General features: G+C 38.6%; 1 protein-coding gene across 1 annotated transcript in view; it reads right to left on the reverse strand.

Moving 5' to 3' along the window:
* st6galnac5a (ST6 (alpha-N-acetyl-neuraminyl-2,3-beta-galactosyl-1,3)-N-acetylgalactosaminide alpha-2,6-sialyltransferase 5a) overlaps nucleotides 1–10,268 on the reverse strand; it is a 40,334-nt gene extending 30,066 nt beyond the window's left edge. Inside the window, exons 1-2 of the mRNA XM_066692239.1 lie at nucleotides 10,094–10,268; nucleotides 8,703–8,900 (exon numbers count right to left, since the gene is read on the reverse strand). Of these exons, the coding sequence (XP_066548336.1) occupies nucleotides 8,703–8,900; nucleotides 10,094–10,108 (213 nt within the window). The 5' untranslated portion in view covers nucleotides 10,109–10,268. The remainder of the gene's footprint in view (nucleotides 1–8,702; nucleotides 8,901–10,093) is intronic.
* Between the last annotated feature and the right edge of the window lie 3,110 nt (nucleotides 10,269–13,378).

Raw genomic sequence — 13,378 nt, forward strand, 5'->3', positions numbered from 1 at the left:
ATCAGGCTTTGGAGAGAGATCTTGTTTATTTAAACTATATCAAGTATTTTAATTAGCAGACAGAACATATGTGTTGGACTGCTTGTCTGGATACCAACGCATTCAGAAACTTGAATTAAATTAAGTGCAGGACAGAATGTACAATTTTCATGAAAGCAAAACTGTTTTTGTAATGAAGTGGTTTAACCATATGCTTGCTGAATTTAAAACCAAAAACTAAAAAAATCTTTAAAATGTACCAGTTTCAGAATCTGACGCTCTAATAAACAGGTTGCGAACAATAAAAAATAATGCATCCATTTATTTAGAAACTGTGGTATTATTAATTTCAATCTAATTCTTCTACATAACATGTGCTACAAAATAAGTGCAATACCTCCTTAAATGCATATTGATATTAATACCATTTTACTTTCAGAAAGGAAATCTCACCTGCATTCTACATTTTTAAAATACATATTTTTTAATTCTCGGTTTGCACTGATTTAGCCGACTCCCTGCTGCCCATCAGATAAATCTCCTTCCACTCATTTTGGGAGGATAATAAAAAAGCAACAGTTACTGTATGCAAGAACTGTTTGTGTTATTGTACTTCACATGATTTTTTAATTCTATACATTCTAGGTGGTAGTAATACTTCAATTTCAAACTCATTATGCCTCACAGAGAGAGGGTGAGAATAAAGAACACAATACTAAGCCAGGCCTCTTGATCTGATTGCTTTATGCAGCAGCAGAGAATGAATACATTTTAATGCAATGTTTTAATCATGGACATGACATCCCATTCGGAAAGCACAGCCGACCATTACTAATTAAGAAGCGCAAGTTGGGCTTTCCTGGTGAAGGTTTCCCCTTTAGGACAAGACTAATTAGTGTCTGGGATCACACCTAATATTGCACTTCAACGATCCCAATGGATAATCCACCTTAAAATGTAGAAAGCACCCACGATTCAGTTTCACAGTCCAACCGAAATATGTCAGCTGGAGTTACCCCTATTTCTAGCATCAGTGTTAATAATTTTTTCTCTCTGCACTTACATTTTGCTTCTTTCGTGATTCTCTCGCTCTTAATATACAGACAGAAATTGACATATTTTCAAGATTTTCAACTTCAAATTAAAATGGTATTAAAATCAGCGAAAGCAAACATCGGTTGCGTGGAATTGCAACTTCGAATGCTTCTCTTCTCCTTCTGCGCGATCAGAGTACAGACGGAGACGGAGTGGGCTTGGATTAATGAGGACTTTAGCCTTTAAGAAAAAAGTTATGTCAGCAAAGATCATTCTCTTGAGGGATATACAGTAATGGGCTCTTCGTGTTAATTACATAGAGAAGATCATAACATTAGATAAGGTTAGCTGTATCATTAAAGATGCAGTGGAATCCCTACACTTGATGGAAGCAATATAAAATAACCTGCTTACAATCCTTGTTTTATACAGCTCTGGTTATTTGGGAATGCTGAGCTATGCTTCATAACATCACTGACATATAAGTGTGTAGCCGGACGAAGGCTATAATTATTTCACCGTGTTTCACAATCAAATTTAATGAAAGCTTTACTAGAAGCATGTTTTTTCAAGTTGATTTCCTAACAGATATTAGCGGAGAGATCCTTTCAAATGATCACCTTTCCTTCCATACACTTTCAGATGGAGTGGTTGAGGTTGTACCTGTTTTTCTCTGTCACTTTTTGGCTACAGCAGAAGATGGTGTCTGGTCCAGTGGTTTCAGGATGACATCTAACTATGTTTATGTGACTGTGAACACAAAGATTAACCAATTTTTATAATGTCTGACCAAAATAAAATAAACTAGTTCTAATCTTTAAAAAAAACTAAGAAAACCAACTCCAATTTTACTATTTTCCTAGTCAGGTAACGGCAAGTTTTAGACTGTTTTTACATCCTTAGATCTGATTAGCCTAACCAGCCTTTTCCTGCTTCTTCTCCCTTTATGGATAGAAAAACGGGACTCATGTAAAGGGCACATCGCTGCATTTTAAACAGCCCATGAAGCCTTTGAAAGAAGACGCTGAGAGACCAGTTTGTTTTGAAGAAGATTTACAGCATTGACAGGTGTGGTGATTACCAAGTTTAAAGGCCAGCAGGGATTGATGATGCTGCAGTTGACTACTTCTTAAAAGGTCAATGTCTTTTTCATTGAAATTGGCATGACATTCGAAAGGGGGTCACAGTAGCTGTGTGGGTTTCTGCCTGTGGTTTCTGCCTGTGGTACGCATAATTCCCTCAAATAATCACGGATTCTGAAGCAGGAAGTGTACCCAGGACAGAAGAGCGCCGAGCAGCAGAGGAATACACTGTTAGTCAGGTGGAGACCACAAAACAGAGAGAGAAAGAGTGAGGGGAGAGAGTGTGAGGGAAAGCAGATACCACCCCCAACAAGAGAGGCATGTTCAACTGTAGACTGTAAAAAAAAGCTCTAAAAGCTCTTCTGCGTTTTCTTTTATATATAATATATATATATTAAAAAAAATGAAAAAAGGTCAGGCCACTATACTTGAGAACACTTCATCTATTCTAAATGGAGCCGTCTGTACCCTCACTTTTCTTCAGCCAACCTATAATCCCACTGAATGCACGTACATTTTTCAGAATGATACAAATCAAATGAAAGGGCGAATCTTTTCCGTTTAACTCGTGTGTTCAGCCCCTGCTGCTGCAGTAATATAAAAATAGTTGTGCAAACCACTTTTTAGCTTGAAATATTTCCCAAGCACACCTTTGTTCAAAGCTTCATTTGGTACACCGCTAATGTAGGTGTTTGCATGAGGCTCAATCTTCATATTTCTTTTTACATCATTTAAAGAAAACATCCATTACTGCTAGCTAACAGACATATTTTCTGTTGGATCAGAGGTTTACAAACCCTGTGTCTCCTGGATTTCTCTATCTATCTATCTATGAGATATTTGGTAGATCCATTTGTCACATTTTCATAGAGGGTTTAGTTTTTGATTGCTGAAGCACAAGATTAAAAACCATCCAAGCTGTTATGCATGTTGCTGATTTTTTATTGTATGTGATATTGTAATTATTAGAGGAAATTGGTGTCTGTCAATGTCCTCACATACTACTTTGATTCAAAATGAAAAATGTATACCGGGATAGTAGCTGTAGCTGTAGGGTAAGAAAAAAAAACAAAAAACGTGATGAACATTTTGATTTGTAATTAGAACACCATTTCCATTCCACCGGCGTGTTAACTGTACTGTAGATTACTGTACACTACACAATCAGATGAATCTGTTACTTTAGCTAAACAGTGCTTTAATGTGTCAGCGGGCTCTAATTTGCATTATTTTGTTATTATTTTGCATGTTGCTTCAATAGTCATTAGCATCTCGGATTCCTTGCAGCATTTAATTTCTGGATTCAACTTGTTAATTTCTGAAGCGTATTTACATGTGTTCCTGCAGTACAAATACAACATGCACAGCGAGTCTGAAACAAATGCTTCATTCCTCGTGTGGATTGTTTTAAGCAAATTAGTTTTTAATCAGTAGATTTTGATTTGGGTAGGATTGAAATATTCTCTTTGGTCGCGATCTTAAAACAAGATATGATGCCATATGCCAAGGTGAATACTATGCTTTTATTTTTGTTTTATCTTTGTATAGTGCAGAACCTGTGTTTCAGGTCAGGCTGATCTGTGCTATTATGACATTTTCTATCCCCTAAAAGAATATCTGGCTGTTTCAGTGTCTCTGGGCTGGTCTGTGAAAGCACATATTGCTGCCGTGTTTCATTCAGATCTGACCTTCTGCTGTTTCAAGCAAAAAAAAGCAGCAACACAGAAACAAAGAAAACCTAATATGCAATCAACAACAAAGGCTTGTTTGTCAAATACACCACTACAGTTACTGAAATCATAACCCATGAAACTGTTATGCACACGAGTTAATGACAGTAATAAAGCTGAGCACCGCATAGTAAATAAGATCTCATTTGTTTGGGCGGAGAGCATCTCAAGAACTACAAAGAAGGAGGCAGGCTGGTAAAGGAAATATGGACTTCCTCTCGAGCTTGTTAAAGGCATCCATGTTCCATTTGGTAACTTTCCTCAACTGCATCAGGGCACTTTAATTATTACCAGGAAAGAAAGCAGCCAAAAGAAAGACATTTCTGGGCGCATATGTGGCTGATTAAATCAGAATCACCACCTCTCCTTTGTGCAGAATATCAAAGCAAGCAACCTACTAAGCGGTAAATCAGAATCTGAGAGAAATCTCTAAATATGTATTGTATGTGATGACTTACTGGGATGTGTAATGGTTACATGGATGGATAAATAATTACTTATCAAGCAAAAAACAAATGTGAAGATTTACTTGAAGAGCTAAATGCGTTCATCCCATCATGACTTTAAGATATTACGACATTACCCAACCAAAGGTTTCCATTCTGAAGACCTGTCCGGAAGCAGAAATTTGCGTAAGTCAGAAAACACAAGGTTCATATGTACAGTTTGGACTAGTGTAGAGGTATGCAAAGTTTTATTTTGTATCCCATTGCAAAAAAATCACTGTACAGTATGTAAAAACATTTTGTAAAAAAAAAAAAAAAAAAAGGGTTTTTTTAATTTACGTAAAATCGTATTCCATAACCCAACATGCTAAAAACACACACTAGTGCTACCATAGTTTTCACCTCTTTAAAAATAGAGCATAGAGAGAAATGCAATTTGAAAAAACTATTCAAAATGGAAAAATGAACCACCACCCTACAGAGGAAGAATATGTAATCAAAAGCACTGCTGGTAAACTAGATATTGTAAGTGGAACTGACACCCAAGACTGCTTCTTTGGCAGGATAAAATATTACCTCACTATTGTAAGGATGTCCCGCTGACGGGATAACTCCCAGAAGAAAATATGGTGCGACTGATAGATCTTTCTTTCCTCACCAATAAGAAGAAACGAAAAGGAACTACCGAGAAAAACTTTTTTAGATTTAGGGGGGCAAACAAGTTACTCCCATAAAAAACAAGGGATCTGACAATGGTATCTAGACTGACAAGCATGAAGCTGACGAGCTACTGATTCGTTGACAGAGAAAGAAAGAGAGGATCAGCAGGTCAGGGTCAATTAGGAAGCACAGAGCCAGGCTCGGATGGGTGAAGCAGTGTCTTGCTTCGATAGGCCTGCCTTGTAGTCATTATATAGAAAAGAGTACACAGATGTCTATGTGCTGTCGGGATGGATTTTGTATCTCTGTGCTTCCTGATCTAACCAGTCTTCAAACACAGAATGAGAGGCTGCTGCTCCCTTTTAAGGGGAACTAGCTCAGCTCCTGCAAATCTCTCCGCACAGGGGGAGACACAGTAAGCTGTGCAATCAGCCCCAGGAGCTCTCTCTCTGCATTGTGATTAGTTTATATGCACTCCACTGTCTAGCACAGGAGGGCTTTTAAGGGATGCTCATCCAAACTGGAGTAAGACAGCACAGGGTTCTAGAAACGTTGATTAAATTAGATGTGCATCATCTGGCTTTTCACACTGGCTATGGTTTCTGACTTCTTAAATAAAGAAACAATATATAAATAAAATAGAAAAAGAAAAATATCCTAAACCACGAACCTCTAAAATGAAAATAAATATTAGCATGCATGGAAATACAGATGCTGAATTGATTCTGCATGCACCGGTTAGCTTACAAAAGTAAACAGATGTGTTAGAATATAGGTATTGGGAAAACGGCTGTCCTTCCCTTAAAAAAAACACCAAATCTGTAAAACAACTTCCACCATCACCACCTCCCTAGGTCTTTACCTCCCCCCACTGTTTTATGCTTCCTCTGATAATCTACTCTGATTTTTATGGATAAATAAAATCTGGTCAGGTTATATAATTCTTCAGGGAAAATTAAATAAATACAAGGATTTGCTTTACGATTTTTACTGTAGTTCGACGAATAGTGTTATTAAATTGTTACTAAAAAGTTTTCATCTGCTTTTCGAATTGAGCTTACTTAATTTTTTTCAAAAGAGAATCTGTCAATAAGTATATCTTGAAGGAAAAAAAAACATTAAAATGATAAATGAAAGACATTTCTTTTTTTTGCAGCTTTGCCAAAAAGATGAAAAGATAAGAAATCAATACTTTCACATCACAGATGATATCAAGACATTACTCTGAAGACTTTATCATTGGTTTCTTTGTGGGCTATCTGGAGGCTACAGCCATTACAACAAATATTTTGACTTATCTGGGCTGATTTAGTATTTTCATCCTTTGATTGTCAAATGTCTGATTGATTCATACTTAGAACAAAAACTGTGATGTAATTTAAAAAGGTTTATTTCAATTTTTATTCTACCCAACTTCTCGATAAATATGCAGATATGAGCAGAAGATTACTCCTTTTCAGTGTAGCAACCTTAAATCAAAAGCTAACAATATAACTGCACATTTAACTGAATAAATTATAGTTTTCCTCAGGTGGGCTAATAATTTGTCTATATGAGGTAAATGGTTAATTAGCAAGCATGCTGAGTGTGGAGAGGTAGCACAGCTCATTATATACATATCAATTCATTTCCCTGGATTCTCAAGATTGCACCGATTCCCTGAACTCTACAAAACTGTCTCTGAAGTCCTACTCGATACACTGACAAGTTCCACTAAGATTACATCAGAACTGACTCATACCAAGACAGACTGAGACTCATCTCTAAGTTATAGCTTTAGTTCATCCAAATAATATACCGTATTTATGCAATAATAAGTCCTCCGTTGTTATAGAATGTAAATATGGATGAAAGCCATATATTGTGAGCGACCAAATATTTGCTCTCTGCTCATCTTCCCTGCGCCGCTCCTGTATTCCCCCGGATTGAACAGGTTCGACAGTGCTGTGACTTCCTGTTCAGGGACACTGCGAGGGATGCAGCCCTTAGAGAGCTCTCTCGTCTGCCATCAATATTTTATATAAAAGTTATAAATAATAAATAGGAACGAACCATGTTTCACAGACACTTGGGTGCTTGAGGTTTCAGATTTTTCATAACCAGGAACGACTGTGCTGAAGAAACAATATTTGGGTGATATGCCTCCCAGGTCTGTAGTGAACGAGGAGCCACAAATTAGATGCGTGACAGCTAGCACATTCAAACACCCCCTGCCCTCAGCAAACCTCAACCTCAGATATGAACCCTGACACATTTAAGAAAAATATAAAATCTCCATCTAAAATATGACTTGCTCCTTGGAAAGCCAGACAAGTTGTGAACAGCAACATCACAATAACCCAATAACTAATCCTCACTTGACATATTTCCCTTATATATCTAATGCACGCCTGCAGTCCTTGGGTTTTTATCAATCGTGGCCCCCTCGTAACTGATATTCTACTAATCGTTAAATTGCTGGCGAGGAAAATTCCCATCACCAGACCCCTCCCTCCCATTATTTACAACAGGCCTTGAAAAATAAATAAATCAACAGCACTGCGAGACAGACTTTCAGAGGCTGTCAGTGTTCACCCAGGGGAAATTTCACAAGCTTTATCAATTACCCATTTAAAGCATACCAAAGGATTTCCTTTTGCACCAGTCTAAACAATTCTACCTGGAAGTCACATGAATATTGAACATCCTGACGTGCCAGGGCAAAAAAACAATGCGGTGAAGGGGGGAAGCACTGGCGGCAGTTTCTGAATATCTGTCAAATTAAGTGTAATTATGAATTCTGCTAACTGCCTTCGGTGTCAGGGGAGGTTCAGATCCTGCTGTAGTTGCATGGATACTGAGTATTTCAATCTTTCAGAGGGCAAGTGATGATGTGCAGAAAGTTTATGAGTATTATTTGAAATAATACTTGAAATCGTCAAGACTTTGAGTGTATTTGAAGCCATTCTATCTGTGGGAAACTGCATGTAACTATAAATAAATGCTGACATTTAGGGAAATTCAATTTTAGTAATGTTACGTTAGAGGCGTATTTCCTAAACATCCTATGATTGATAATACTTTAGTGTGGAGCTCTGCGTGCTAGAAAATTTAATTTTTACTTACAGTATTTGTTATCAAGAATGTGTGTGATCAGATTGAGAATAAAGACGAATTCTAGCCATGCAGTTTAAAAGCTGCAATATACTCCCCTCTTCAAAAGGTGTAACACCATAATTTGTCACTATACAGTAAAATGGATCTAGTTTAATGGCAGTAGAGTTAATCTTACAAGCCCTTCATTGATAGCATTTTACCAGTATTACAAATTGCTCCTATTTAACTCATGCAAATTGAAATAGTGTTGATGCTTTTAAATATGGTCCTGGTAAGCTTTGGAGGCAACACTAAGATGATGCACAAGCTACTTCATCCCATGCAACTTATTTAGAGTACTAACACAGCTGAAATACATAATGCACTCACTGCAGATTACTGAGCCCTTGGTTTTAAACAGACAGAAAAGAGACCTCAATGTGTAATCTTAGTATCAATAGTCATCAATTAATAACCCACGCAATGCAATTTAAGTGTGTCAATATGATTTCTTTCACAGTCATGTATGAAGTGTGAATTTTCCAAATGGTGGTAATGAATCAATATAAACGCCAGTGGGGAAATACACACTTCGTTAATATGCATCATCCCAGCAGTGACAGTTTGTCAAAGTGGGATAAACCGATCAGCATCCTCATTTATTCCAATAAGTACTGCAGTTTAAACGGGTTTACCTTGTGATCTATGATGCTGCTGTATCCTTGTAGGGCTGGTATCTGGGCTTTTTCTGGCTTGGTGTTAATCTTCCTGGGCTCGTTTTCTCGGCTGCCCGGATCATTTTGATCTCTCTGTGTGCTGCTGTAGCTGCTGTTGTACACGAACAACAAGCTGGTACACATGGTAATCGCTAAAAACACAGCTACCCCATGGCGCTACACAAAGAGACAGCAAGAAAGCGGCGCATCAGTCCCAGCAACTTGCAAGCAATAAGCAACAACTTCAACAGCAGACTTCACTGATGGATATGACAGCTTCTGATTACAGATTTTCAACTACAGTTCAGCATTTTTCATTAGAGCTCGCATATCCATCACCGCCGTCTATAGACTTGGTGTAATAGTATACTAGTGCATGCACCAACTATCAATCACTTTCAAGTTCCCGAACACAAACCTGTGCTAAATGGCTTTATGGAAAATTAGTATCCAAAAGAAATGCATTGGCGATCGCCTATTGAAGTGCACACGTATTTTCAACGCAAAAGAGGGTGATTACATTATTTGATAAGAAAGATTGTGTTTTTCTAAAATCTAAAAACTAGATTCTCATCTGCTGCAAATTCTGTTCTGATAGACTGATACATTGTAATGGACTAGGCTGAATACAGCAGAACTGAAACTTCAGTACCTTTGACTGGTTCACAAAGATTGATCGAGGCTGTACTTTCATTGATGGATGCCATCAATTTATAAATAAATACATTACATTGTGTGTGTATGTGTATATATACATATAGTATGGGAACTAAATTACAGGTGGGAAACTGGTTGCTTCCCTTAGAGCAAATCATTTTCACGCTACCATATATACTCATAACTGGTATAAAAGCAGGCAATCTTCACTAACAAAACTTAGATTATTATTAAACACTATGTACGTAAATGTATGCGCAAGCTGTAGCCTATACATACATATATATAGGATGCTGCAAAAAAGATTTTATATTATATATATATATATATATATATATATATATATATATATATATATATATATATAAGTGTCAAAGACAAAGGTCTAACAGTCTGTGTGCAAGGAGTTTCAGTTTTGGCAAATAGTCTTAGATTTAAGAATTCTATACAACGTTCTAAGAACTTTTCATCGTTGTAACGCTAAAAATAAAGTATTAATTAAAAAAACAATAATGAAAAAGAAAAGTGACAAATGCCTCCAAGCACACATTTTATTTCATATTCTACTTCAATCCCAGATACGGTGATGCATTTGTTATGCTGAACGAAAAGCATACATGTAATGCATGTCCAACCTATATTTAAGTGAACCTGCATACATCGATTGAAGCATCAATTAAAGAAAGCAAGAGAAGAGTTGCAGAAACAGTTACCATCGGGGTCTTCATTTTGCGGTGCTCTCTGCTAATTCCTCTGCTGTGCACATTTAGGTCCTCCCTTCCTCATACTACTAGGTTACAGTGAGACTGAAAATCCCCATCACATCAGCATGCTGGCTAGAAGTGAGGAGACGCGCTCCACTGTTGTGCATCGTCGCTGTTGCAGAGATTACTGTGCGCACAGATAAAGCCAGGAATTAAGACCGGTCCCACTCTCAGCACTGTGCAAACCTCTCCCACTGTATACCTCTGCATGGTCTTAGGGAGCGTCGATTCTCAGGGCATGTCCACAGGAAATGTTGCCTTTTGCAGTTATGATGATATTGTCAAGTTAGCTATGATCATGTTTGCATAGATTTGTTGTCATTTCCCAAACTTGCCTGTTTTCTGTGTTTATTTAGCTTCCTGATACATTTGCCGTTTAAATAGAAATTACACTTTAACCAGAATTTATTTAGAATGCATTTAATGCTCTTTATCAATTATGCAAGAAACCCGACCATTTTTGTTTCTGTGATTAGTTTTACTGCTATCCTCCACAGAATCTTTTGAAATTTATGTAACAGTTCTATTTTTCCATGGAAAGAGAATTTTCCCCCGCTATAAAGCATTTATATTCATAGAAAGTCACTATCACCTGTACTTTCAAGATAAAAAATCATTTTGAATGCCTGAGCTGCATCTTCCCTTCCCAGAGAAACAATATCATGAAAAAATGTGGAGCCCAATAATGCATAGTCCAAACATATACTCACTCCACATTTATAGTAGACCGAAGCACAATGACATGCATGCTTTAAGAACACAATGTGCAGAATTCTAAATAGAAGCACAACTATAATGTCTGGATTTGAGTTTAAATGCATTTTATAAATATAGTCCGTATGGTCTGCAATCTGCATATGAAACTATTGGTTTCACAACACAAATACAATATTTCCCCAACTCTGTTCTCTGGAAGAACATGAAGGTGTATAGTGGCTCATTCCCAGCAATTGCCATAATCTATATTTACACTAAATACACTGCTCAAAACAATTAGGGGAACACTTAAATCACACATGGGCTCTCGATGAATGAAAGACCAAAATCTTTACTGTACACTGTGCAACTCGATGAGAACAAAATGACATAACAGTCAATGAAAACCAAAATCACCAACCGATTGAGGGCCGGATTCAAACTCACGCCAAAAATCTAATTAATTAATTGAAATCACAGGCTGTTCCAGCTTGCGTGAATTTCTTCACTGCAACTCATAATGTGACTCAGTAGTGTGCATGGCCCCCACATGCCTGTAGGCACTTCCGACAATGTCTGGGCATGATCCTGATGAGACAGAGGATGGTTTCCTGGGGGATCTCCTCCCAGAGCTGGATCAGGGCATCAGTGAGCTCCTGGACAGTCTGTGGCGTTACTTGGCGGCGGCGGATGCACTGATATGTAACGTCCCAAAGGTTCTCGATTGGATTCAGGTCTGGGGAACATGAGGGCCAGTCAATGGCATCAATGCCTTCGTCATCCAGGAACTGCCTACACACTCTGGCCACATGAGGCCGGACATTGTCCTGCACCAGGAGGAACCCAGGGCCCACTGCACCAGCATAAGGTCTGACGATGGGTCTGAGGATTTCATCCCAGTACCTAACAGCAGTTAGGGTACCATTGGCTAGCACGTTGAGGTCTGTGCAACCCTCCAAGGATATGCCTCCCCAGACCACCACTGATCCACTGCCAAACAGGTCATGCTGGATGATGTTGCAGGCAGCATGACGTTCACCACGGCGTCTCCAGACTCTTTCACGTCTGTCACATGTGCTCAGTGTGAACCTGCTCTCATCTGTGAAGAGAATGGGCGCCAATGGCGGATCTGCCAATTCTGGTGCTCTCTGGCGAATGCCAGTCGAGCTGCATGGTGCTGGGCTGTGAGCACAGGTCCCACTAGAGGACATCGGGCCCTCATGGAGTTTGTTTCTGACAGTTTGGTCAGAAACATGTACACCAGTAGCCCGCTGGAGGTCATTTTGAAGGGCTCTGGCAGTGCTCCTCCTGTTCCTCCTGTTCCTCCTCACACAAAGGAGCAGATACCGGTCCTGCTGCTGGGTTGATGCCCTTCTACGGCCCTGTCCAGCTCTCCTCGTGTAACAGCCCATCACTTGGTATCTCCTCCATGCTCTTGAAACTGTACTGGGAGACACAGCAAACCATCTTGCAACAGCACGTATGGATGTGCCATCCTGGAGGAGCTGGACTACCTGTGCAACCTGAATGGGCTGCAGGTACCGCCTCATGCTACCAGTAGTGACAAGGACACTAGCAAAACACAAAACTAGAGAAGAATCAGTCAGGAAGGATAAAGAAAGAGCAATTGTCTGTGGCCACCACCTGCAAAACCATTCCCTTTTTGGGGTTTTCCAGTTGCCTCTCAAGTGCACATGTTGTCACATTAATTTGCACCAAAACAGGTGACATTGATTCACAATCGCTTAGGCTTCCTAACTGGTCAGGTTCATATCCCTGAAGTTTAATTGACTTGGTGTTATACTGTGATGATTACATGTTCCCTTATTTTTTTTGGAGCAGTGTAGATTGCAAATGTTTAGAATAAACCTTCAAATTCTTCAAAGAACAGGGTTGTGAAGGTATATCCTAGTTTATTCCAAACATTTAGAACAAAGTGTTTGATCAATGCATGCTCCCAGTGCTTATTGATGACTTGATAACCCAATTACTAAATGCAAAAATATTACAAACTGCACACAACAGAGAAGCTTGGAAAGATATCCGTCTGGAATAACAAGAGACTAAAAGACTGGATCCAAGAACAAAAATAAATAAATAAGAATTGACAATTGAAAAAGCAAAAATGTTAAAATGGACACATTGTAAAGAGATCAAAGATGGACAAAGGAAGCTATCAAAAGGATCCTAAGAGGGGTAAAACACAATGGGAAGGAGAACTTCTGCAGGTGTGGCATGGAGTCTTGTGGCATGTTGGGGAGGCCTTCACACAGCAATGGATCAAAATAGACTGATAAATAGATGCTGCCTATATATATTCAACACCATATTTCTGAAGGACTTGTATTGCATTGAATGCAAGAAACAAGAGTGATGGCCCACTTTCATGAAACAATGAATCCTTGGGATGGATGTGCCTTTGTGTTTAAGGATGCATAAATCTGCCATCTTGATAAGTGGACTGAGGCACACCCTGACCACAGACAACTGAATAAAATTCAGATGAAACCTTTCAAAATAATTACTTCTTGAGAGGAA

The sequence above is a fragment of the Amia ocellicauda genome, chromosome 19 (assembly GCF_036373705.1).
Source record: "Amia ocellicauda isolate fAmiCal2 chromosome 19, fAmiCal2.hap1, whole genome shotgun sequence".
In the NCBI taxonomy this organism is placed as follows: Eukaryota; Metazoa; Chordata; class Actinopteri; order Amiiformes; family Amiidae; genus Amia; species Amia ocellicauda.